The sequence below is a fragment of the Zalophus californianus genome, chromosome X (assembly GCF_009762305.2).
Source record: "Zalophus californianus isolate mZalCal1 chromosome X, mZalCal1.pri.v2, whole genome shotgun sequence".
In the NCBI taxonomy this organism is placed as follows: Eukaryota; Metazoa; Chordata; class Mammalia; order Carnivora; family Otariidae; genus Zalophus; species Zalophus californianus.
Genome location: NC_045612.1, coordinates 38225672 through 38249497, shown reverse-complemented (window position 1 = coordinate 38249497; position 23826 = coordinate 38225672). Strand labels below are relative to the sequence as shown.

Sequence of the window (23826 nt, the reverse complement as noted above, 5' to 3'; positions counted from 1 at the left end):
TTTTTTTGACTATGTCTACAACAGCAACCACCCTGTCCTTTTCACTGAATTTCAGAGCTTCTCTTCCTTTTGGAAAAGACAAGTGGACATCAGTACCTAGGGGAGCTTCCCCCCCCCTGCCCAGGGAAGCATTTAAATCATCTCGTGGTACTAGCTGTTCATTTTTACTGCCCTATATGAACATTGCTCCAAATGTAGTGACCCCTGCTGATACCTGGGAATGTTATTTTCTTTGTTAATGGAAATTACGGCAAGAGGGGCTGGATTTTTTTACTCCAGGAAACTGCCCCCACAGGCAGCTCTGAGAATCTAGGCAAGTCAAGAAAGCTCAAGCGTCACAGGGCACTCCTACACACATTTCAGAGGACCCCTTGGCTAGAATTACACCAGTCTAAGTAAGAGTTTCAGAGTTAGAACATCACTCAGCGACGATATAAAAACAACTCTCCTAAATTGGAATCATATTCACAAAACATCTGGAAAGTTCCCCAAAGGAGAAGTGATTACCCAAAAGTATTGCTAAATAGATGGAAGAGAAGATGCTGACTTGTATCATAATACAAAAATCAGTCAGTTTCCATTGTCCTAGACAAATCAACAGATGTGCTGTTTACCTTTAAGGAAGCCTGGAATCTATTTTAATTCAGCCTTGAAACCCAGACATTCTTAGGTAATAAGTACAGATATTTAAATTCCATAACAACCGCCCAGTGTTTACAAACATTTATTTCTTTATAGCTTTCTCATCCACAAAATGTATATTTGGTTACAAAGAGGAATTTTGAGGGTTCGGCTGTACTTTCACAAATGTTATAACATCAGTGTTCCCTCCAAGCAAGGGGTAGCCCTATAAAAAAACGATCTTTTATTGTCTAAGCTTTGCTTGGTGGCACGGGGCAAAAGAAAACAATGCTATTTGGGTCTTGCTCCTCCACTGTCTTTATTAGATGTTTACATAAGATAATATATTAAATAATACTATATCATGTAATACTATATTAAATCATATGCTCTTTGGTCACTACTGTGTCCTGAAAGGAAGCAATGTTCAATACATTCTTAATTTAAAAAGATCCTCCACGATCAAATTGAGAAACAAAAAAAAAGGGACCTCAAGATTAAGGTCCAAATCACTTTGACGCTAAAAATGACTCCTTTACAAACAAGCAATGTGCCAAACGTGTGCCTCTTCCCAGGCTGCCCATCAGCAGTGTCATCTCCTCATCATGGAAGAAGGAACCTTTGGACCTGTCTTTAACTCGTCCCTCTACCTCCCTCCCCACACACAGTCTCCCCTCTCTGTTCTGTGTCTCCTTACATCCTTCCTGCTACTAATCGAATTCACATCTGTAGTGTCTCTCATTTGGAATATTTAAAATTAGCCTCCTAACTAATCTCTCATCCCTACCCTTACCATCCCATCCCATATATAAGCAGCCAGAGTCATCCCTGAGCGACATGACTTCTCCGCTGAAAATCTTTCAACACAAATTCGATGCCTTGAGAATAAAAACTCCAGCCCCTGTCTACCATTTTACCTCCCACTGTCCTCACTAGAGCTCAAGCCACACAGGGTTACAGTTCTCCCCTGAACAGCATGCGCTGTTCTGTCTCCTTGTATTTGGCTTAGAAAGCTTTTTGGACACAGCGTGCATACCTTCTTCACATCCTCACTTTTGAATGTTGAAATTGAGTCTTAAATGTCCACAGAGATTCAGCTTAAATGTCAGTTCTTCCGTGAAACTTTCCCCCAGCATATGCGACCAGAGCTGGTTTCTCTCGCTTCCAGCAGTATTGTTTATAAATCAAATGTAGCACTTACTATGTTCTTTGTCGTTCTTTTGTGCACGCGTCCCATCATCTCTTACAAGACTAAACACTCACTGGGCCAAGATACCATGTATTATTTGTCTCTGTACCTCCACAACCTAATACAGTACCTTGCTCAGAGTTATGTGCTCAATAAATGTAGAATTCAACTGAACAGACCTTATTTCAGCCTGATGTAATTGAGAAGCACGACTGTCAGGATTTATAATAAATTCTATCTTTAACTACAGCTGTGTTGTTATAATTGCTGCTTATTTAGAGAAAATACTGAATGCATCTTTCAATCAAGCTTTGAAACTACAGTAACTATTCTAAGTTTGAATTACCTTATTAAGAAAAGAAGTAGAACAGCAAGAACACTGAAATCTGTAGTAAAATAATGGCCATGAAGAAAGCCCTTTTACAGTAGATTCAGCTGAATAAGTTCAGCCAATAAACCACAAAGACAGTCTTTTTTTTTTTTTTAACCCGGAATATAAAAAGGGCAATATTAAGCATATTAATGAAAACTAGCTAGGAGACACTGGGTAGAGCTTTAGTTCTCAATTAGTAACTGCATCCTGCTGCAGCTGGATCTGGATCTTCTCCCACGGAAGGGCCGAGTAGATTTGATCCCACTTAATTTCCAAGTCTGACAAAATCACAACTTGGAAGTGGCCTAACCACTGGCAATTGTTAAGCACAGTAAATCCCTTCTCCTTCTCTAACCCCCTCAGATGTCCTACATTCACAACTTTTGTTTGAAACCAGATGTTTGGTGGAAATTAACACATTCCTATCAAATGCATATCAACAGCACTTCTCCCCTGCCGCGCCGCCCGCCGCAACTGAGCTTTATTATATTGACTAGTCTGCTTAATCCCCAAAGGGTTTACTCATTACACAGTCATCGCATAGTATGTATGGCCTGGGGAAACACAAGGAAAGTCAGGCTCAGAATAGGGTGGGATCTATTCAGAAGCGAATATTCCCACAGTTGATAACTGAGGACAAGATAGAGGCCGCATCTCTCAAAAGGACTTTTTTTTAAAAAAGGAGTTTATTATTTGAGAGAGAGAGAAGCGTGCGCACGGGCGCGTGCGAGCACGAGTGGGGGGAGGGGCAGAGGGAGAAGCAGACTCCCCGCTGAGCAGGGAGCCTGACAGGACACAGGGCTCCATGGCAGGACCCGGGGATCATGACCTGAGCTGAAGGCAGACGCTTCACTGACTGAGCCACCCAGGCGCCCCTCAAAAGGCCTTTTTCAAACTTGCTAAATATAATGATCCCAAACGTCATCACAATCCCCAGCCCAAAGATTCTTCCCTGGGGAAAGGGGGTGAGGTCCTGTTTTGTTTGTTGAATTTAAGTTTTATTTCTATGTCAAATACAGCCTCTCTACATGGTTTCATTAACAGAATCATTAAGGATAATTCACTAGATATTAATAAATGGCACAACGTGAAGACATGATCAGGGATTGCTTACCTGAAACTCTGGCCCCCCTCACCCAAGTTGTTCAGCCATCACATTTCATTTCATTTCTAACAAACCATCACCCACTCACCCGACCTTTTTAAGACTAGGAGCTATAAAACTTCACAGAAATGGCCATCTCTCTCTTATAAGGAGAAAAAAAAAGAAAGAGAGAGAGAGAGAGAGAAAGAGAAAGAAGAAAGAAAGAAAGATAGAAAGATAGGAAAGAAGGAAAGAAGGAAAGAAAGAAAGAAAGAAAGAGAAAGAAAGAAAGAAATACGTGGACACCAGTACACTGTGAATAAAGTGTCCTTGAAACAATTCCAATAAACAGCCTTATGGCACCAGATGCTTGTAAGCTGCAACTGTGCGCTACAAGTAATACACGGGATCTTAGGCTTACTGGTTCTCCTTAATCTCATCTGTAGAATGAGCGTGTATAAGTTTTTCTGTGGGAGCACTTTTTTAAAAAAAGTTTTATTTATCAACTTCAGAGAGAGAGAGAGAGAGAGAGAGAGAGAGACAGCGAGAGAGAGAAGGGGAAGGGGCAGAGGGACGGGGGAGCCCAACAAGGGGTTCGATTCCACTACTCTGAGATCACGACCTGAGCCAAAACCAAGAATCGAACGCTCACCTGACTGAACCACCCAGGCACCCCTGTGGGACCATATTTTAAACATCTCATGGTTTCATTTTTTTTGAAGATTTTATTTATTTGTGAGAGAGAGAGAGAGAGAGAGAGAGAGCACAAGCAGGGGGAGAGGCAGACAAAGCAGGCAGAGGGAGAAGCAGGCTCCCCACTGAGCAGGGAGCCCGATGCGGGACTCGATCCCGGGACCCTGGGATCATGACCTGAGCCGAAGGCAGTCACTCAACCAACTGAGCCACCCAGGCGTCCCCATTTTTTTGGTAGCAGACCTTAACAGCTACAACTAGAATATCTTAAACATTTTGTCTACCTAAAACCTCTCATAAGAATGAAGTGTTCCCATCCTTTGTCAGATGACAGCTGATGCAGTTATACAGCAAAAAGTTCCTTGATCTAAAATTATAAATAGAAAACAATACAGATATGTCTCACCTTAGGTTATGTCTAGTTTCCTCCAAATGAAAGTAAATCGCTTCTGCAAATTAATGTTATTTTCCTATGATTTACCTGTCCAGAGATCTGTTACCTTCATTTCTCACTTCCCTTCCATAGGCCGTGGCTCCTAATACTTGAATTACCTTACCCCCCCCCTAGTACACAAGTACGGTGGTATACTAAGGGACCTCACTCTCTTATTCAAACATTTATTTTGATCAATGCCTAATCACCCACAGCTACTTAAGGGATGCAAAGGTGTGAAAAATTTAGCTCAGGTCCTTAAGGGACTACTAGCCTAAGTAAGGGAGAGAATCATGTGCAGAATTAAGCACGCTGCAAGGCAAGGTAAATAAAGTGCTGTAACAGAGGTACCAGCCATATGTAATGAGCACACAAAGGAAGAAGCAGGAACAATGGGGGGCTTGGGGAAAACCCTGGGCTGATCCTTTGGGAAAGAGAAGAACACTGCTGTGTGACACTGGAGAGCCATGAGCATTTACTAAATTATTTGCCTGGGAAATCTAAAATGTTCTTTCTGGAAGGTTTTCTCAGTCTCGAACTTATAATGGGATACACCTTAGGCAAGAGACAGAACGGCAGCGATCAACTCTGACATTTGACGAGTTGGCAGAATGTCTGCTCTCCCAGGCCTCGTCACCCTTTCCTCTCACCTCTCTGGCCTCTGACACAAGCCTACAAATGACGCTGGGGTGCATCGGTTAGTCTCTCTGACATCCCAGAGACTCCAAATGTGACTGACTCCTTGGCAGGCATCTCTAGCCGTTTGCTAGTTTCTCTTTCACGGCATCATTAATTTGCCCGGTTGCCACGATGAGTCTCTGGTATGTGGGGCTTGAATATGTGAAATGACAACTTCATGTGCTGGCAACATTCTTGGAAATCCTATTAGGAGACATGAGGTATGGACAATGTATCCAGCAACGCTGCCATTCATTTTATAATAATTAACAGGCAGAATATGAATTAAAAAAAAATGGAAAGGTATTTTCCCGTCAGACTTGGAAATGCCTCTATCCTGAAAACAGACTTTTGATGATGTGCTATTTGTTTCAGATAAAGAAGTTTTAAAATGGATCGAGGGCAAAAACAATATACAATGCCCAAGGTTCTACTTTTCATTACTGTTTACCTCAAAGTTGAAAAAGATAATGTGCACATAAAAGACCTGTAGACAATTTTAAGAAATACATTTAAAAAATCTCTCTTGCTTTTCAAATACTCAGATCCCCAAATCCCAAATGCAATCGGAAAGAGGGACAATCCGGATAGTTTTTTATTTTTATTTTAAAAAAAACCTTCTGATTTTAAGAAATGTAAGCATGGTGCAACAGACATAATCCATGTCCAAATACATCTAGTGCCTTCTTAAAATTCCTTTTTCATCTCTACGAGAAACATGTCAGTCATGGATATATTTGTCCTCCGTTTATATAGCTGTTTCTTGTTTTATGGTAAGTTGCCCCAAGGAACGTCAGCTTGCAAAAATGAAAACTAAAGCAATAAATTTGATCTAAATTACTTGGAAATTTGGAATCTGTTTCCTTAATTATAATTTCTAAGGAACGCACTAACTTCTTACCCCTGAAATGCCTCCCCTTTTCACCAGGTGTAGAGAAGAGCAGAGCTGGGGCTTTTATCTACAGACCCTTTATGGGGAAGCCATGCCTAAGCCCTTGCAAAAGTCAGAGTAGATTTCGGCGGCTTGTACCCAAATAAAAACCTGAAGGCTGAACTTGTATCCCATGTAAATTGCTGGGATGAGATGCAGATGTGGCACAAAGCAATTCAAAGCTTGGGGGGAGGGGTGTCCCTGAGGAGATGATCCGTTCTGAGGGGACTGAGGGGGTTCAGAACACCAACCTGGACCAAGGGGATAGCTGTGAAAAAAAAGGGCATATGAGGGAGACGGCGTGCCGCAGCATTCTAAAAGGAAAGAGGATCCAGGAGAAGTTGAGTAAAGATCGGAACTTAGGGACTGCAGGTGTGAGGGATTTGGGACTACTGAGTTGAGTAACCGAGTCCCTGCATGAAGAGAAGAGTTACTCAGTGTGTGTGTGTGTTTTTCCTGTGAATGGAGACCAAGGGATGCTGGTTGAGTTAGGAGAACAAATAGCTGTTAGAAGCTTTCACAGAAGAGGGAGCGATGTCACTGGAGGAGAGAGCAGTATACACAGTGGCTGCGAACACAGACTTCAGAGCCAGATAGAATCAGGTTCAAATTCAGGTACAGTCACGTATTAACTGTGATTCAGCAAGTGACTTAACCTAAGTCCTGTTTTACACTAGCTGTAAAATAAGTGAAATACCGTCAACATCACATATAATTGGCAAGATGAAATGAGGTAACTTACATAAAATACTTCGGATGGGTCCAAGACAAACAAAGAGAAGTTATTAGTGATTACTGTGATTAGGAAATTTAACTAGTAGTATGTTGGAAGCCATGTTTGAGGAAAAGGGAAATCTAAGAATAAACGTCATACATCCTTATCTGTGTGTATATGTGTGTACGTATATATATTTGCTTTGGGTTTTGCTTCGGGCTTGTCTCGCAGATTGTCACTCCTATAGTTTTGGTTGAACAGCTCTTATGGAAATATGCCAAAAACTTGACACAAGGCAGATAACTTGGGTGTTGAGACTTTGTTACAAAATGATTGTTCTATTTCAGGGTGCCTTGGAACGGTGTGCTTCTTAACATGAAACAAATATAAATATATTTTCCTACTTTTATAGAGGCCTTCTGTGGTGAAAATTGTGGTGACAGTCCCAGGCAATGTCAGAAGACCTGTGTTCTAACTCTAGTTCCAACTTTGTACTAGGGATTGTTGGGCACTACTAAAAGATCTAGTACCTGTTCTATCTTGGAATCTATGGAATCTCTGGCCCAGCCAATTCCAGAAGTCTAATGTAGGCAGTGGGAGAAGCTGTGGCGGCAGCAGCTTCAAAGGTTTCAATAATAGGGGGGGCAGTTAAAATTGTTATGGGTGGGCGGATGGGAGTCAGTTGTAAAGCTATGTATCTTACCACTCCCCAACTTCTAAAAGCTCAGACATTACTCAGAGGGTAAGTTTAACCACTGCTGGTTAGTGTGGTTTTCTATAAAGAATAAAGTGCTAAATACAGGCAATCTTTGACTTCTGGCGCTTCAACTAAAGTGATGTGGCAACTGGAGTTGGGGCACTGGGTTTAGAGGTGTTTGAAAAGGAAATGGTTTACTTAACTAGTAGTGAGTTCCAAGTCAATGGAGATATTCAGAGAGAAGCTAGATGCCCATTTCTTAGGAGATTTTAAGAGAGATACAAGTAGCTGATAAAGGCTGGACTAGATGGCTTGTAAGGATTCCTTCAAGCCTGTGCTTCTTCAGTCACTTCTAGAACCTATCCCAAGAGATCAACCTTATGTTAACTTGCTTTCAAAAGTGTTCCAGATAAGGACCCCTGTCCCCTGGATCAGTCTAACTCCAACTGGCCTCAAACTATCCCTCTCACTACCAGTCAGAATCAGAAACTTCTAATAGCTCAAGTACAGTGGCAGCAGGGAAAGGTGACAGAATGTAAGCTGACAGAAGCAGACAGAAAGGAAAAGAGCAGAAATGGTCATCGGGATCAAGTCGCTATGAAGTGATGAGACTGTTTTCTATTTATTTGCCTTGCTGTGGCTTGGTAAACTACTGCTGAGGACAATTTCAAAAGGGGGAGACAAACGTGTAAGGTTAATCATTACAAACCAGTGTGTCAAGTGTTATCACAGAGGCCTGAACAAAGTGCTGAGTGAACACAGAGACTGACCAACTTTCCTGTGGGAGTGTCAAGGAAATTTCATAGAAGAAGTAATGAGCAAGTTGCATCTTGAAGGATGGGTAGGAGTTGACTGGGTAGAGATGGTTGGCAGAGGAAAAAAAAGTTCAAAGCCAGAGAGACATGAAAGACGTGTAATTTGGAAAGTGGTGAATAACTGCATGGCTGGAGTGTGAGGGTAGGTCCTTAAAGGCCGTGCTTCTTAAGAAGGATGGGAGTAGGGGCGCCTGGGTGGCTCAGTCGCTTAAGCGTCTGCCTTCAGCTCAGGTAATGATCCAGGGTTCCTGGGATCGAGCCCCACATCAGGCTCCCTGCTCAGTGGGGAGTCTGCTTCTCCCTCACCCTCTGCCCCTCCCCCACTCATGCTCTTTCTCTCTCTTTCAAATAAATAAATAAAATCTTAAAAAAAAACCCGAGAAGGATGAGAATAGGAGATGGGGGAGAGGCAGGGGCAGACAGAGGGTGATGACACTAGTAAGGCATTAACTTCACTCTAATTGAAATAGAGCTTTTGGAACGACTTTGGTTTTTACTCTAGGCAAGACAGAGACAGAGGGGGACTTCTTGTCTCAGGCATAAGGATTAACAGTAACTGAGGAGAATTCAGTCATGCCAAGGGTTGTGTTCATGCCCACTGTGGCTACTGGGGTAGAATTAACTATTTGGGAGAAAGCTCAGTGTTGGGTATTCCAAATGTAGCATGTTTCCTATTGCCGAGACGAGGCTGAAGTTTTGGGTGTGGTACGGAGTCATCCACATGCTCTTGTCTGAGCCCCCTTGTAAGTGGGTGCAGTCTGTGTTCAGCTAAACAAAGCTGGCCCAAATGGGGATTGAACTCACAACCTCATTAGCAGTGTAAGTCTAACCAGCCACCGCATGTGGTTATTTACTGCTCTTATATGCAACAACTGCTCCGCTTATTTCCAAGGCGTAGCAGACTTCTCCCAACCTAGGTAAGCAAATCAACCCCCCTTAGCTAGGGAGCAACAGAAGGTCATCTTAGAAGAATGGCTTCGGTTTAAAGGAACCTGAAGAAGTTATTTTTTTTTAAGTTCTTCTTTTAATTCCAGTATAGTTAACCTAGTGTTATATTAGTTTCAGGTGTACAATAAGAGAGTGATTCAACACTTCCATACATCACCCAGCAGCCTGAGGAATTTAAAAGAGACTCTCTTTCCTCCTATCCTCAGGGAAGTAGCAATAGTTGGGACCTTTTAAGTTAGCTTTGTGGACCATATAAAGCAGTTCTGAAAGTAGCTGGGTATAGCAACAGGAAGTTGAGTTCTGGGCAATCCCTTTAATTAAAGCTTCTGACAAATTTATTTTTATGGCTTCTTCTAATCTCTTCTGTCACCACTAGAAAGGACACAAAAGTTGGCATATCAACATATAAATTTAAAAATGAGGGGCGCCTGGGTGGCTTAGTCGTTAAGCGTCTGCCTTCGGCTCAGGTCATGGTCCCAAGGTCCTGGGATCGAGCCCCACATCGGGCTCCCTGCTCAGCGGGGAGCCTGCTTCTCCCTCTCCCACTCCCCCTGCTTGTGCTCGCTCTCTCTTGCTGTTTCTCTGTCAAATAAATAAATAAAAAATAAAAATGAGGGTTAAAAATGGGGATAATATCATGCTGATCTAATTTGAATGATGAAGCCTATAGTTACAATATATTTATTTACAAGATAATTTTGTGAGCTGAGGTAAAAAGTACAAATAAAAATGAGCTTTCTGAACATGAGACAAATCGTAAATCTATTCTTGCATGACTCTACTGCATTTTCTTCACTTTTAAATTTTAAACATGTGGAAAATGCAAAGTTGATACTAATAATTAGAGCTTCATTCTCAATAGAATGTATTAAATACGATTTCGCACCATGAAACTCTTGTTCCAATAGAACTTTTTAAAAAGTTACCATTTGTCCATGCCTATTTTATTATATAGTATGGGTTCTTAAATTTCTTTTGTAAAGAAGCAGCCCAGATAAGGTAGCTCTTTAGGACAAGACTTTTATATTGAATATTTGTTCTTTATTTAAAAAGTGAGAGAATGTAAAAAAAAAAAATCTGGAAGTTGTTTCTACAACAAATGTATCTATGACACGAGATAGAGGGCTAACAATAAGTGGTTAGCCTTTAAAGAACACAAAATTGTTATCAATGATGAAAAGGAAAGTTTCCCAAAGGCTACTATTTTGGATATCCAAATCTGAGGTAGTTTAAAGTTCGAGCGAAGGGCAAGGAATATGGAAGAGGGCTTTGTTTCTTTGCCTTTTAAGGAAATCTTTGAAAAAGTATTTTCTCATGCTTATAAAATAGGAACTAAAAATTGAGTATTATTTGCTGCACAATGCCTCAACATGCAATTATTTTAAAGTACTCAAGTTACTAGCAACATTGTCCCCTAGAAATGGTAACATATTATTTGTATGCTACTCTAGATGGAAATCATCACCTTGAGAATTTATTGGTGTAAGCATCTCATTCTTCCAGGCCACTAAGATACAAATCTCTTCTCTCGTTCATTCAGGTTCTCACAATTCAAATACTTTAGATACTTATAAGTAGACTCAATATTTATTTTGTAAATATTCGGACAAAAGTAAATATATTGTTAAATGCCTCAGTAGATTTTAGACCACACCTAATATAATAATGATTTCATACAATATTTGTGTTCTAATTTATCTTCACCACTTCAGTCTTTCATCTGAAAAAAATGAAGAATATCTCAAGCAATGATTCTCAGGAAAGGAGGTAGATATCAATTTACTGTACTGAAACAAAATATGAATTCATTTTCATGGGACAAGAGAGAAATAGAATCTAAACTATTAACTTTTCATTTTCTTCATTTGCCAAGCATCAGGGCTATAACCCAACTGGATCTAGATGCTCTTTGGTGAACTGTGTGTGTGCACACACTCTCTTTTAAAAGTGCTCTATTTCTGAGGTTTTAATTTTTTCCATAGTAAGTTCATTTTTCCCTTCAAAATATGTGTTATTAATCTCTCAAAAAATGCAATACCTTGTATGTGGTGCTTTGATATTAACAATTGATACACATCCCTGGAATCTGGGACTTTTTGTCCATATAGAATAAAAACAAACCAAAAAATGGTATGAAGTGTTTTGCTTTTACTCAAAGTGGACAAGGGATGGGCCAAATGAAATAATTTCATAAATTGCTTTAAATAGTTCTACTTTTTTATATAAACAGTTTATATAAACAGTTCTACTTTTATTACAGATGTAGAGTATCTGTTCATCCAGTGCCACTTCTGACTCTATCAAAAATCACTTTCTATCTAGGACCATAATTATTTATATAACTTACCTCTCCTACTATATTATAAATTCCTAAGGCAAAATTTAGACCGGATTTGCAGGATGAACTGTTTAAACATGATTAAAGGAGAAATAGCAGCCTCCCAGGGGCAAAGCAATAAAGCTTATAGATGTAAGAATAGGGTCAATTTCTTGTAGTTTACCCTCTTCTTATGAAATGCAAGAACCCAGAGCTCTGACATTGCAAAAGTCCATTTTCAGCTTCTCTTGCACCTTCACCTTTTTACAGATGGCCTTTTCTGCTTTTCTACTCAAAGGCATTGTGCCTGTGGCCCTTCAAGCTGAACACAGGGATTCCTACTAGAGATCTGAAGATCTGAAAGATGTGATAAGGAACTGGAGTCTGACATACTCACTACACTTAATTTCTGTGGTAGTAGGTGCTTTGTGAATCCAGATAGTTCTAATTCAGGAGCCACTACCCACACTGGGAATGGTCTTACTCTTTAGTTTCTCCTTCCACATTCTGCTGGCCATTTTTTGGTCACATCTCTGTATATTTAGCACAACCATGGAACAGTGAAAGAGTGCATTAAACTACTGGCTAAGAAGAGGCTTCCAGATTTCCACAGATTATATTTAGTCATGCTACCTTACGAATAATTTTGAGTAGAGGGTATATAACGATCTAGGTTCCAAACTACACCTTAAATTAAATGCGTAATGTGATCTGAGAAACAATTTCTCATTTGGTAACTTAGACACTGAAACTAACAAATTACGTACAAGTTTTAGAAGTCAGGCCAATGCGCCTTTTGTAAAAAGGCAACAAAATGTAGACTGTAAATTAAGCTAATTAATTTTGCATATTGTTTTTGATACATCTAATTTATTTCTCCAAAAAGTACATTTTAGCCAGGAGTCTTGCGGTGGACTCTTGCCAAAAATAGTCTGGCCTGAGCACCTCCAGAATGAGCCTCTATGACAATAGTGTACTTAGAAGTGACTCATGTACAGTTTTTCATGAGAAAAATCGATCTGGGTGATGCTACCATGAGCACTAATATTAAATGAGGAGTGGAGGGGGGCTTGTTTAAACCAATTATTCTCAATGAGCCAAGTCCAGTTACCTAAAATAATCAAGAATAACAATGATCACAAAATAGTCCACTCTGAGAGGGAAAAATATAATTATGCTGCTTACAATGGTTTTAGCCTCATACTGCCTTAGAAAAATGACAGATTATAATACTAAATATAAAAGCGAATTTGGTTCACAACAAAGCTAGTCACCCAGAAGAACCCAATCTAGCCAGGGCCTTTGAAAGGAATAAAGTAGGTCTGTCAGCTATTTCTAATAGCTCAAAAATCCTAATAGAAAATGAACATTTATAACAGGGAAACAATTGTTTTCTCTCTCTCTCTCTCTCTCTCTCTCTCTCTCTCTCTCTCACATACACACACACACAGTGACACCCCTCACTCACACAAAACAAACTCCAAAACAAAACACATCACCTTTAATGTGGTCCCTCTGTTCCTTAGAAAGGAACAAACTTCCATTGCTAATTTTTCAGAATTAAGTAATGCAACAAAGTGGCATAGCTCAGAATCAAGCTCCAGACGCTGCCCACGCACCTGCATAATTATTTCACTGCTGAGAGGTGTAAGTCCAACAAAGTAAATGAGAAGAAAAGAAAGTCTTTTAAGCTTGATGACAGACCACATTTGTTTTACAAAATAAGAACACCTCTATTATTCATTTATATGTTTTAGAAGAATTACCAACTTGAATTTACATAAAGAATCAGATCTACACTTTGCCAGGCACCTTAATGACCAAAATTTTAAGGAATCTTCTTTGTCTGAGACGTCTGTGTTCATCTATGTGAGTCGTGATTCTCTTCCTATAGAAGTATATACTCTAAGTACTAAGAGAAAGGAAATAAGTTTGCCTCGGCTTTCTAACATGTAACAGCCATAAATGCAAGGAGCTTGACAAATACTAGACATTGTTCTTCAATGGGACAAAGAATATTTCTACTTGGAAGCTCTGACCACTAATAAATATAGTCATTTGTGAACTTGAACATGTCACCATGGATAAACTTCTATCAGTAATTCTGAGCGCTCCACCCTGCTTCTTATTTGCTCTAATCTTTCCTGCTTTTACCCAGAGTCTCCAAGGACAAGGAAGGAATAGTCCTTTCATAGTTCCACGTTATAATTCTCACAAAGTCTTTCTGCTATAGACATAGAAATTATGCATTTTTACAAGTGGGAGGAAGTCAGCCTATTTATAAGGTTTTAGTTCAGCCTAAAATCAAAGTTTCAATTAGGAGAACATAAAACTTGACTATGACAAGTGTCTGAATTTTAAAACTGCATGTTTATAAATAAAAACGTAATCTACGATAGGCATTTCATTTAAAAAGGACCTGGTCACTTTTTAGATTTAGGTTTTAGAGATTAAGGGACCATAAACAAACTGGATCATTGTCTTGTATAAAATGGTTAGCTTTTAAATAGTGAAAAAAAAAAGGGGAGGCTACTCAACCGGGTAATTGTATGCCCATGTTCACAGCAGCATTATTTACAATAGCCAAGAGGTTGAAGTCACCCAAATGTCCACAGACAGATGAATGGATAAACAAAATGTGGTAGATACATATAATGAAATATTACTCAGCCTTTTAAAAGGGAAGGATATTCTTTTTTTATTTTTTATTTTGTTATTGTTATGTTAATCACCATACATCATTAGTTTTTGATGTAGTGTTCCATGATTCATTGTTTGTGCATAACACCCAGTGCTCCACGCAGAACGTGCCCTCTTTAATACCCATCACCAGGCTAACCCATCCCCCCACCCGCCTCCCCTCTAGAACCCTCAGTTTGTTTCTCGGAGTCCATCGTCTCTCATGGTTCGTCTCCCGCTCCGACTTACTCCCAGGGAAGGATATTCTAACACATGCTACCACATGGGTAAACCTTGAAGATAATATGCTAGACCAAATAAGACTATCACAAAAGGACAAATACCGTATGATTTCACTTATATGAGGTATGTAAAAGAGTCATGTTCAGAGACAGCAAGTAGAATGATGGTTGCCAGGGGGTGGGAGGGCAGCAATGGGGAGTTAGTGTTTAGTGGGTACAGAGTTTCAGTTGGGAAAGATGAACATGTTTTGGATGTGAATGGTGGTGATGGTTGCACATCAATGTACAAAACTGCACACTTAAAATTGGTTAAAATGGTAAATTTCATGTTATGTATATTTCACAATAAACAAGGATATATCTGAGTAATATTCTGAAAACAACAGTCTAGCTAGTCACAGATGAAGACAGTGAAAAACCAGATATTCTAATTGTTTTAAAAACACCTCTCTACCTGGTGAGTCTTCAATTTCACAGTTTACTTTTTTGTTTTCATTTGATTCCATTTGTAAATTTTGTGATTTATGGGTTTTTAAGATTGAAGAACCAACTCCAAGAATCCCCAACTGTCACATTTAAAAAAATTGTGTTCTTCTCAAGGTCTAGTCCATTATTTACGTGTGCCAGAGAATACAATTTCTTATCATACCAAAGTATATTTTTGTAATAAACACTGTCCCTTTCTTCAGTATTAATCCAAGTCAGTTTTCTTCTGACTGGTCTATACAACCCTGTATTATATACTTCTTATAATCCCATCTGTGGATTTTCTGGAATTTAAAATAATGTTCCAAAATTTCAATTGTGACAAATTACTGACCCATGATTTACAGAATTTGTAGTATCTCTTTCAAGTTCATTATTTTCAAGACAAAGCTGCAAAACATAATTTCTCAGAAAAATTGATTTTGTCTTATCTTAAATGTCTCAGTTAAGAGCTTGGACTTTGCAGTCAGATGCCCTAGGTTTGAATCTTGGTTCTACCGCTTACTAGATGTGTGAGGGGATAAATTATTTAAATTCTGTAAACCTTGGTTTCCTCATTTTTAAAATGTGGTATTGATACCTAAGAGTTTTGAGTAGCATGCATATAAAGCTCCTCTGCAGTATCAATATGTAGCAAGATTTAAAAAAGGGCAGCTATTAATAATAACACTATCAACAGCAGTTTTGTAGAAATGGTAAGTGCCCCCCTATTGGACTGAAAGGCATTATGTTGCAACTTTTCTGAAGTTGACCCCACAGTTTTAACTCTAAGACGAATCTAGAAAAAAAGAGCAATTGTGTATTTTAAGACGTGTTTTCTTTTGTTCATCACTTCCAAATAACTTCATTCTTATTGTCATGTAAGCAAAAGGAATCAGGCCAAACAGAAATGAAAAGACCGGGTATGTACATGTGTATACATACATATACATACACACACACACACACACACACACACACGCACACACACACGTATCTAGTGTGTTATACACTATTTCAGGAAGTTGTATAAAAACATGAGAAAAAAGGTGAAAAATAAATAGGAAGAGCTATAGACTACAATGAGGGTAACCACGTATACAAATGTAGGCAAATTTCTAAGCTGAGCTATTTGACTGATTCATTCAGAATCACATTATTGTCAGAAAAACACACTATAATTCCTCTGGTAATACCCCTAGAAGACAGATCTCCAAGTGTGGAAAAGTTGAATATTTTCATCCCTTCTTATCAGTGAAAGCAAAACCCAACTGCTACTACAGGCACTACCACTAAGGATTTCTAAAGTATATAACATTTGATACTGGAATTTCTGCCACAATTTCATTAGAAAGTACAAAGGATTTCTGCACTAACCACTTATACTCCCCAACTATAAAGAAAAATGGAAATTTTATGGCAGACTTATATTTCTGAAAATGTGTTCCTTGGGATACTAATGGCCTAAGACAATGAATGGGGTGGTAGGTTAAAAAGGTTCTGGGGTGCCTGGGTGGTTCTGTCAGTTAAGCAGCTGCCTTCGGCTCAGGTCATGATCCCAGGCTCCTGGGGATCTGGGATCCAGCCCCACATCAGGCTCTCTGCCCAGCGGGGAACCTGCTTCTCCCTCTCCTTCTCTCTCTGCCTGACGCGCCCCTGCTTGTGCTCTCTCTCTCTCTCTGTCAAATAAATAAATAAAAAATCTTTAAAAAGAAAGGGTTCTGTGGTCAGAAGAGTTGAACTTTGGGAAACACTGCATTCTAGATCTCACTCTTAGAGATTCACAACACTATTAACATAACAGGTTCTGAGAAGTCCTGCAGTGAGCACAGCTGTTTAAATTTGCTTAACCAGTGTTCCCCAAATTTATTTGGCCATAGAATCCTTTTTTTTCCAAGCAATAACCAAGGAACCAGGGTTCCTCATAACAACGTATTATAGGAAATGTGTCATAAATTGCCTTTGATTAGCTATTAAAAGAGCAATTTCATATGCACCTGTCCCAAAAAGGTAGTCACTGGCAGAATTTGCTGAAGTCCCAAAATGAGTCCATGGTATTTCATGTCAGGAAAAAAAATCTAACTTGCATAGACTAGCCTTTACACTATCTTTAGGAAGTTCAAGTTATTTCCAGGTATGTGTTTTGACCCCTTTACTGCCTATATGTTCTTAATCAAATCCAAACACTCAATTCTAAACCCTGTGCAAATATAAAAAATGAAGGTGACCCTTCAAGCTTTTGCTTTTCTTTCCAGGCTTCACTGTAAGCTAAGAAAACCCTGTAGCCGTGAGCTGCACCTTCAAATATAAGAATACTAAACTCAGTTACCAGCATTTTATTAACTGGTCCACGAGCCGCATTTATGCAATCTTAAAATAAAATAATGAATATTTGCAATGTTAATCCAGAAGCAAAGTAGTGACTGAGTATTATTTCATTCCCTTAACACCTCCCTAACATCCGTATTAAGTATATAGAACAAAATCCTGTAATTACTACTTTATCTATTGGAGGTTAAGCAACGTGCCCCAATTACCAATAGTCAGCAGGGACCAATTTCTTGTTGGACAGATACTTGTGCATATTACAACTATAGAAACTGTAACAGATAATCACCCTGAAATATGAACAAAAACAGGAAATTCCTTTACTAATAACTTATTATTTAAGGAATTTTCTTCTTTTGAAATAACTTTGGAACATAATTTGCTAGAAATCTAAACTTGAACCAAAAACAAAAAATCAGATGGCATGCTCGATAGCTTTTTGTGAGTTCGGAAATTAAAAACAAAGTCTTAACAACTGCAATAAGGCATTCATTACTTTGTCCTTGTTTTAGAGGAAACAAAATAAGTAAGCTACAATTAATTCTGGGTAAAGTGTGAATGTGAATGATTACACTGCCAGGCTGTGGCATCCCTTTCTTCCAAGGTTCTCCCCTTCACTGCAAAAGTGCATAAAAGTGTAGCAACACGTGTAAGATGACACAGACATCAACAATTCTTAAAAAGCCTAAGAGAGAAGACACAGTGTTTCTATGGAAATAATACATTTTGGTAAGCCATTGACATTTGGGCACTGATTTTCAAGTTACACAAAATAAGCTGGCCTTTGAAGGAAGACACTTTAAAACATCTATGGCAGAATACACGTAACCACAATATTTTATATTATGATAATATGTAGCAATAACATTTTACCAGACATAAGGCAAATGGCTGAAGAGAAGGAAAAATCTGATGTGAAAGGAGTCAAGAATGTTAAAGTAGCAGATTCAAGTTTCATAAGTTTGTGTTTTTTTTAATGTAGAAGCAGAGGTAACAAAAATTGGTCTTCACCTGGTAAGTGTGTACTCCCTGAGTCCTGAATGCAAGTTCATGGCAGAAAAAGTACCTATGCATCCACGCAATCTTTTGTCTCGACCGATCTTCCATGTTACAAACAGTGGGCTGTAACGGAAGATAAAAATAGGGTCAATCAATCAATTCAACTCAAGCAAGTTATTTATTGAATATTTATTATATGCAGGGTTAGATGCCTGAGATATAAAGACCACATGACAGGCCCCCAAAGGGCTGGATCTAGCCCAACGGACTGCATTTAACAACAATTATAGCTGGAATGACTGAGTGTATCCTATATGTGAGGCAGCATGATAAATGTTTTAAACAAATTACCTATATTAATCCTCATCAGCCACTCTAAGAGGCTGAGTAATGCTATTACCAACATTCCTATTTTACAGATGAGGTAGTCCCACAGTTAATACATAATGAAATCGGAACATCAACCTGGACAAAGCCTTAACCAGAATGGCTGACTGCTCGAGTCCTCATTTAAACCTCAAGTTACTGATTGATTCATTAAGTCTAGTTTAGAAAAACCAAACACCAAAACAAAACAAACAAACAAAAAAACCCAAAATTTCAACAAACACTGAATATCTCAGGGCAAAGTACTGTGAAAGGTTATGGGAAATACAAGGTTGCCTAAAATATCGTCACAGCTCTCTAGGAGCCAGTACAGAAGGCAGGCATTTTCACAACTAACTCACACAGGCAAAAGAAAATGAGTGCTATAAACTATGTCCGAAATGCCATGAATGAAGCTACAGGGATAGAAGAAAATTTCATCGAGTCTGATTCTCTTCAGCTTGGCCTAGAAAACTGAGTAGCGTTTGGAGAGGTAAAGGGCAAGAGCAAACATTAACAAAATAAGACTCTGAAACCAGAAAAATTATTTTAATTTTTAGATAAAAGTATGGCCAACAAATACAATCTCTCAAGCATTAAATACGATGGCATCAAGAAAGTTGTGTAGTTTTAAATGAAGTTTAATATAGTAGATTTGTGGATCTGGCAGCAAACCAGTGACAGCCCCAATTAATGGCTGAGTCTAGAAACAATTCCAGTTAGAAGCAACTTTATATGTAAGTTTATATGAAATAAATTAATTTACACATTTTAGCACATTGTGTAAAAAAGATAAATACCCTACAGTTGGGGGTGGTTCATGTTAATGTGAGTATTCACAGTATAATGGGTATGATATAGTAAATTTCTGCTTTCTAAAAATTTAAATGTTAGGGGGACATACCATATGTCATGTATTTCTAATAATATGCTGTTGAGTTGGAGAACACATTCTGTATTTAAAGTACTCTCTAGTCAGTCACCAGCAGTTGGGTGAGAAGATCCTGTTCAAGTACTTCAATCACCCATCTCAAACATTTAAATAATGCCAAGTTCTGACAGGCAGCCACAATGGCAGACAGGTCCCAAAATAAATAACATATACAAACCAGGAGCAGTGCTAAGAATTACCTTCTTCCAAGAACCAAATTCTCAGAGGCATTGAGAAAAATGACCATAAGGCCAAATGATTGTCGATGTTAGTATTCAAGTGTTGGATGACCTACATTAAAGGTACGAAGATAAAAAGCAAAAGAAAAATTCCAGGTTTTCTGCTTTTGACGTCACATGTACCTAAACACCTTATAACTTGAGACAAGATCCTGATGCTCCACTTAGAGCATTTCTCTAATTGCTTTTGACTAAGAATTATCAGGAAGACAAGAATTAGACATATAACTCATATGAATACTACTACCTAAAATCCACACACTATCTTTATTTTTTTAAGAGTTTTTTTATTCATTTGACAGAGAAAGCGTGCACACAAGCAGGGGGAATGGCAGGCAGGGGGAGAAGCAGCTTTCCCGCTGAGCAGGGAGCCCGACGCTGGACTCGATCCCAGGACCCTGAGATCATGACCTGAGTAGAAGGCAGACGTTTAACTGACTAAGCCACCCGCACTCCACACACTATATTTAACGATGAATTTCACCTCTTTATTTTTCACTTTGTAATTTGGTACAGTCAACATCAGCAACCATTATGTGGACAGTAAGATACCAATCTTCTCCCATAACGACACCTATACAAATCATGTCTCCATAACACGTCCCTTGGCAGATTCAGAACAAAGTGAATCACACTGTAACATATATACTAACATGTCTTTAAAATACCATGATGGCTTCTCCATGTAACAGAACGAAGTTGTGTATTCTCTTCCTCAATGACTTGACTGAGAAACCTACAAGTGTGAGTGAATTTGTTTCCTATCAAAAACCCTAGAGATGAACGTCATTTAAAAGTGCTTTACCTTCAATTATCTTCTTTATCCCACTAAAATATATATGCACATTGTTCTTACCATAATCCTATCTACTCAACCAAACATTCAAAACGTGTAGGGTAAACAGAAAATGAATACAAATTAACCACTATATTAGGGAATATGTTGGAGGGCATTAAGAACACATAGTAGGGAAAATTATATACAGTTTCTTATAATGCCATGCTATCGCTGATGAAGGGATGATGAATTCGAGGGGTAGGGTGCTAGAGGATAAACTGCAATTTGCCAGGTAGCCTGGGAGAAAAGGTACTCCATAATAAGCAAGGGCTTAGAGATGTAACAGAAAGTAATGTGATAATCTTGATAACTTGCTGTGGTCTCTTGCAGATTTAACATTCTATGAATTTTAGGCACTGTTGAATATTTGTCCTTAAGAGCCCTCATAACAGGTAAAGCAGATGCAGAGTTGTCTGCCCTCCCCCTGTTCCTTACCTGCCCCAGGCAACACCCACTTTGGGGGTTGATGTGGCGGGGAAGTATCTGTGGCAAAGATGGGAGAGATTGCTACTTGACAACCCCACTGTGTTTAGGACAGACGCCTGAAGATGGAAGAAATCAGACTTTTAAGAGACAGAATACAACTCTGCCTTCACAATCTGGGGCTCTAATTTCTCATTTACAAACGCTCATCCAGTGTACTTTATAAAGAACACGTATGTGTTCAAACAAAACACAGACTCATAGATACAGAGAACTAAGGATAGTTGCTAGAGGGGAGGGAGGTGAAGGGGGGTGAACCAAGTCACTGAAGGGGATTAAGAGGTACAAGGCTATGCTATGTACAGTGCAGGGAATGTAGTCAATAATATTGTAACAACTTTGTATGGTGACAGATGGTAACTAGACTTAATTGTCATAATGTATATAAATACTGAATTACTATGCTGTATACCTGAAACTAATACAATATTGTATGTTGGTTATTTTTCAACAAAATAATTTAAAATTGGGGCACCTGGGTGGCTCAGTCGTTAAGTATCTGCCTTCGGCTCAGGTCATGATCTCAGGGTCCTGGGATCGAGCCCTGCATCGGGCTCCCTGATCCACGGGAAGCCTGCTTCTCCCTCTCCCACTCCCCCTGCTTGTGTTCCCTCTGTTGCTGTGTCTCTCTCTGTCAAATAAATAAATAAAATCTTTAAAAAATATAGTACTTTAAAATTTTTTAAAAGAACATATATATGGAATTTTATAAAACAAAATACCTACAAGCAACATTTCATGGGGGAAAGAACTTGGGAATGAAGCATTTTAAAGTACACTGAAAGAGAATAAACGTCACTGAGCACAAGAGATTGTATCTTGTGTGTGATAACTACTTTGTACAGGGCAATGACTATGGGAACATTCAATACGTATTACCTAAAAATAGCAACAAAAATTTTTCTTTTCCCAATGCACGGAGGGAAGAAATAGGCAATTTTATTCTTAAATGTATTATTAAAACATGTATGAGTTCCCAAAAGGATGTATGACATCAACGTAATCAGAGATGGATCAAAGTAGAAAAAGGGATTTGAGCCTGTTGAGAGGAGCTGCTTAGTGACAAGGAACTAAGGAAAATAGTTCATAGTAAGACAAAGATTGAAGGTTTTTGGAAAATACTTTTACCATATGGTTTGAAGCCACCTACATATGCTGAAAAAAAAAATACTACAAGCTAGAAAGGGGCTCAAAATGAAATGAAATATTAATGGAAATGTTTATTTGAGAGTAACCAGACATAGCTTTTTAAGGAATTTTCCTACTTGTGAACATTTTGTACCACTACGTTCTGAGAAACCTTTGGAGGCAAGTAAACTCTCTCCATTTTTCCAAGTCTGTAGACAGGAACAGGAAGTAACCACCTAATCTAGGTGAATCCTCTCTGCCAACTGGCAGCCAATACCATCAGGTCAATAGTACTAGCTCTCAGGGAAAGGTAGTTGCGTGGGATTAGCAAAAGTACAGAAAAGCAATGTCAATCTGAACAGGATATACCCCAGTCCAAGTTGCAGTGCCACTTCCTATGTCCCTCTTTTGAGACTATTGATGCAGACCAGAACAGACTAGACATATATTTGTGGGAGAGGCGTACAATATTTTACCATAAACCCTATCTCCCCTCCATACCGTGGCAGAAACAGATTTAAAAAAAAATAGCCTTAGACATTTGCAAGCCCCCACTCTGGCAATTTGCTCTTCTCTAGAATGAGATTTGTAGGGGGTGACATTAACAAGATGATATCCATCCCTACCAATATAATGCTAATTACTATAAATGGGTGTTCAACAAGGCTATTAATATTACACATAGATATGGGAAAAGAGAAGCTACCTAGCATGGTTCTTTCCCTTTGCCATCAAATCATGATTGCTTCTCAACTATGCTCAGGTCCTTCTGTTACTTAGCACAGTGATCCAACTAAATTACTCATAACATCCAACTCAATACCGTAATTCCCCAGGACCTAGGAGCTCAGGGAAAAACAGAAATGGCGGAGTCTTCCTTCCACTGCCAGGCTAAAACACTTTGCTTCCTGTTTCAACACAAAGAAGTTACCTACCTCATTTACAGATCACATAAACTACAGATTCAATTTGTAAAAAATGTACTCAATGCAGTTAAATCCTGTATTAGTCTACTTGGGCTGCCATAACAAAATACCACAGTCCAGGTGGCTTAAACAACAGAAATATATTTTCTCACGGTTCTGGAGACTGGAAAGCACAAGATCAAGGGTCCAGCAGGGTTCTGTTTCTGGTGAGAGCTCTTTCTGGCTTGTAGGTGACTGTCTGGTACTCACTTGGCCTTTTCTCTGAGCGTTCAGAAAGAGAATGAGCCCACATGCACACAACTCTAGCGGCTCTTCTTACAAAAACACAAATCCTATTGGATCAGGGACCCACCCTTATGGCCTCAAGTAACCTTAATTATCTCGTTATAGGCCCTATCTCCAAATACCATCACGGTGGAGGTTAAGGTTTCAACATACTCATTTTGTGGGGCCACAATTCAGTCCATAGCAAACCCCTAATGAGAGTTTTAGCACATCGTTCACGGTTTATATAATTGTCTAAGATTGTTAGATGAAGGACACTTTAAGAGAGTATCTTTTTCTTCATTTTACAGGTGAAAAACCAAAAGTGACCCAGGGAAACCAAGTGCAGTCACCTCACTGGTTAGTGATAAAACCTGGCTAGTTCTCCAAATCTTCTTACTACTACTGTCATTTTTCCCCCAGTATAGGGAAAAAAAAAATTGT

At 39.0% G+C, this 23826-nt stretch overlaps 1 protein-coding gene across 3 annotated transcripts in view; it reads right to left on the bottom strand.

The window, feature by feature from the left end:
- The window catches only part of AMMECR1 (AMMECR nuclear protein 1), a 110817-nt gene that overhangs the window by 41342 nt on the left and 45649 nt on the right, over window positions 1–23826 (bottom strand). For all 3 annotated transcript variants that reach the window (XM_027607731.2, XM_027607732.2, XM_027607733.2), the window contains exon 2: window positions 18220–18330. In XM_027607731.2, coding sequence (XP_027463532.1) covers window positions 18220–18330 — 111 coding nt within the window. The remainder of the gene's footprint in view (window positions 1–18219; window positions 18331–23826) is intronic.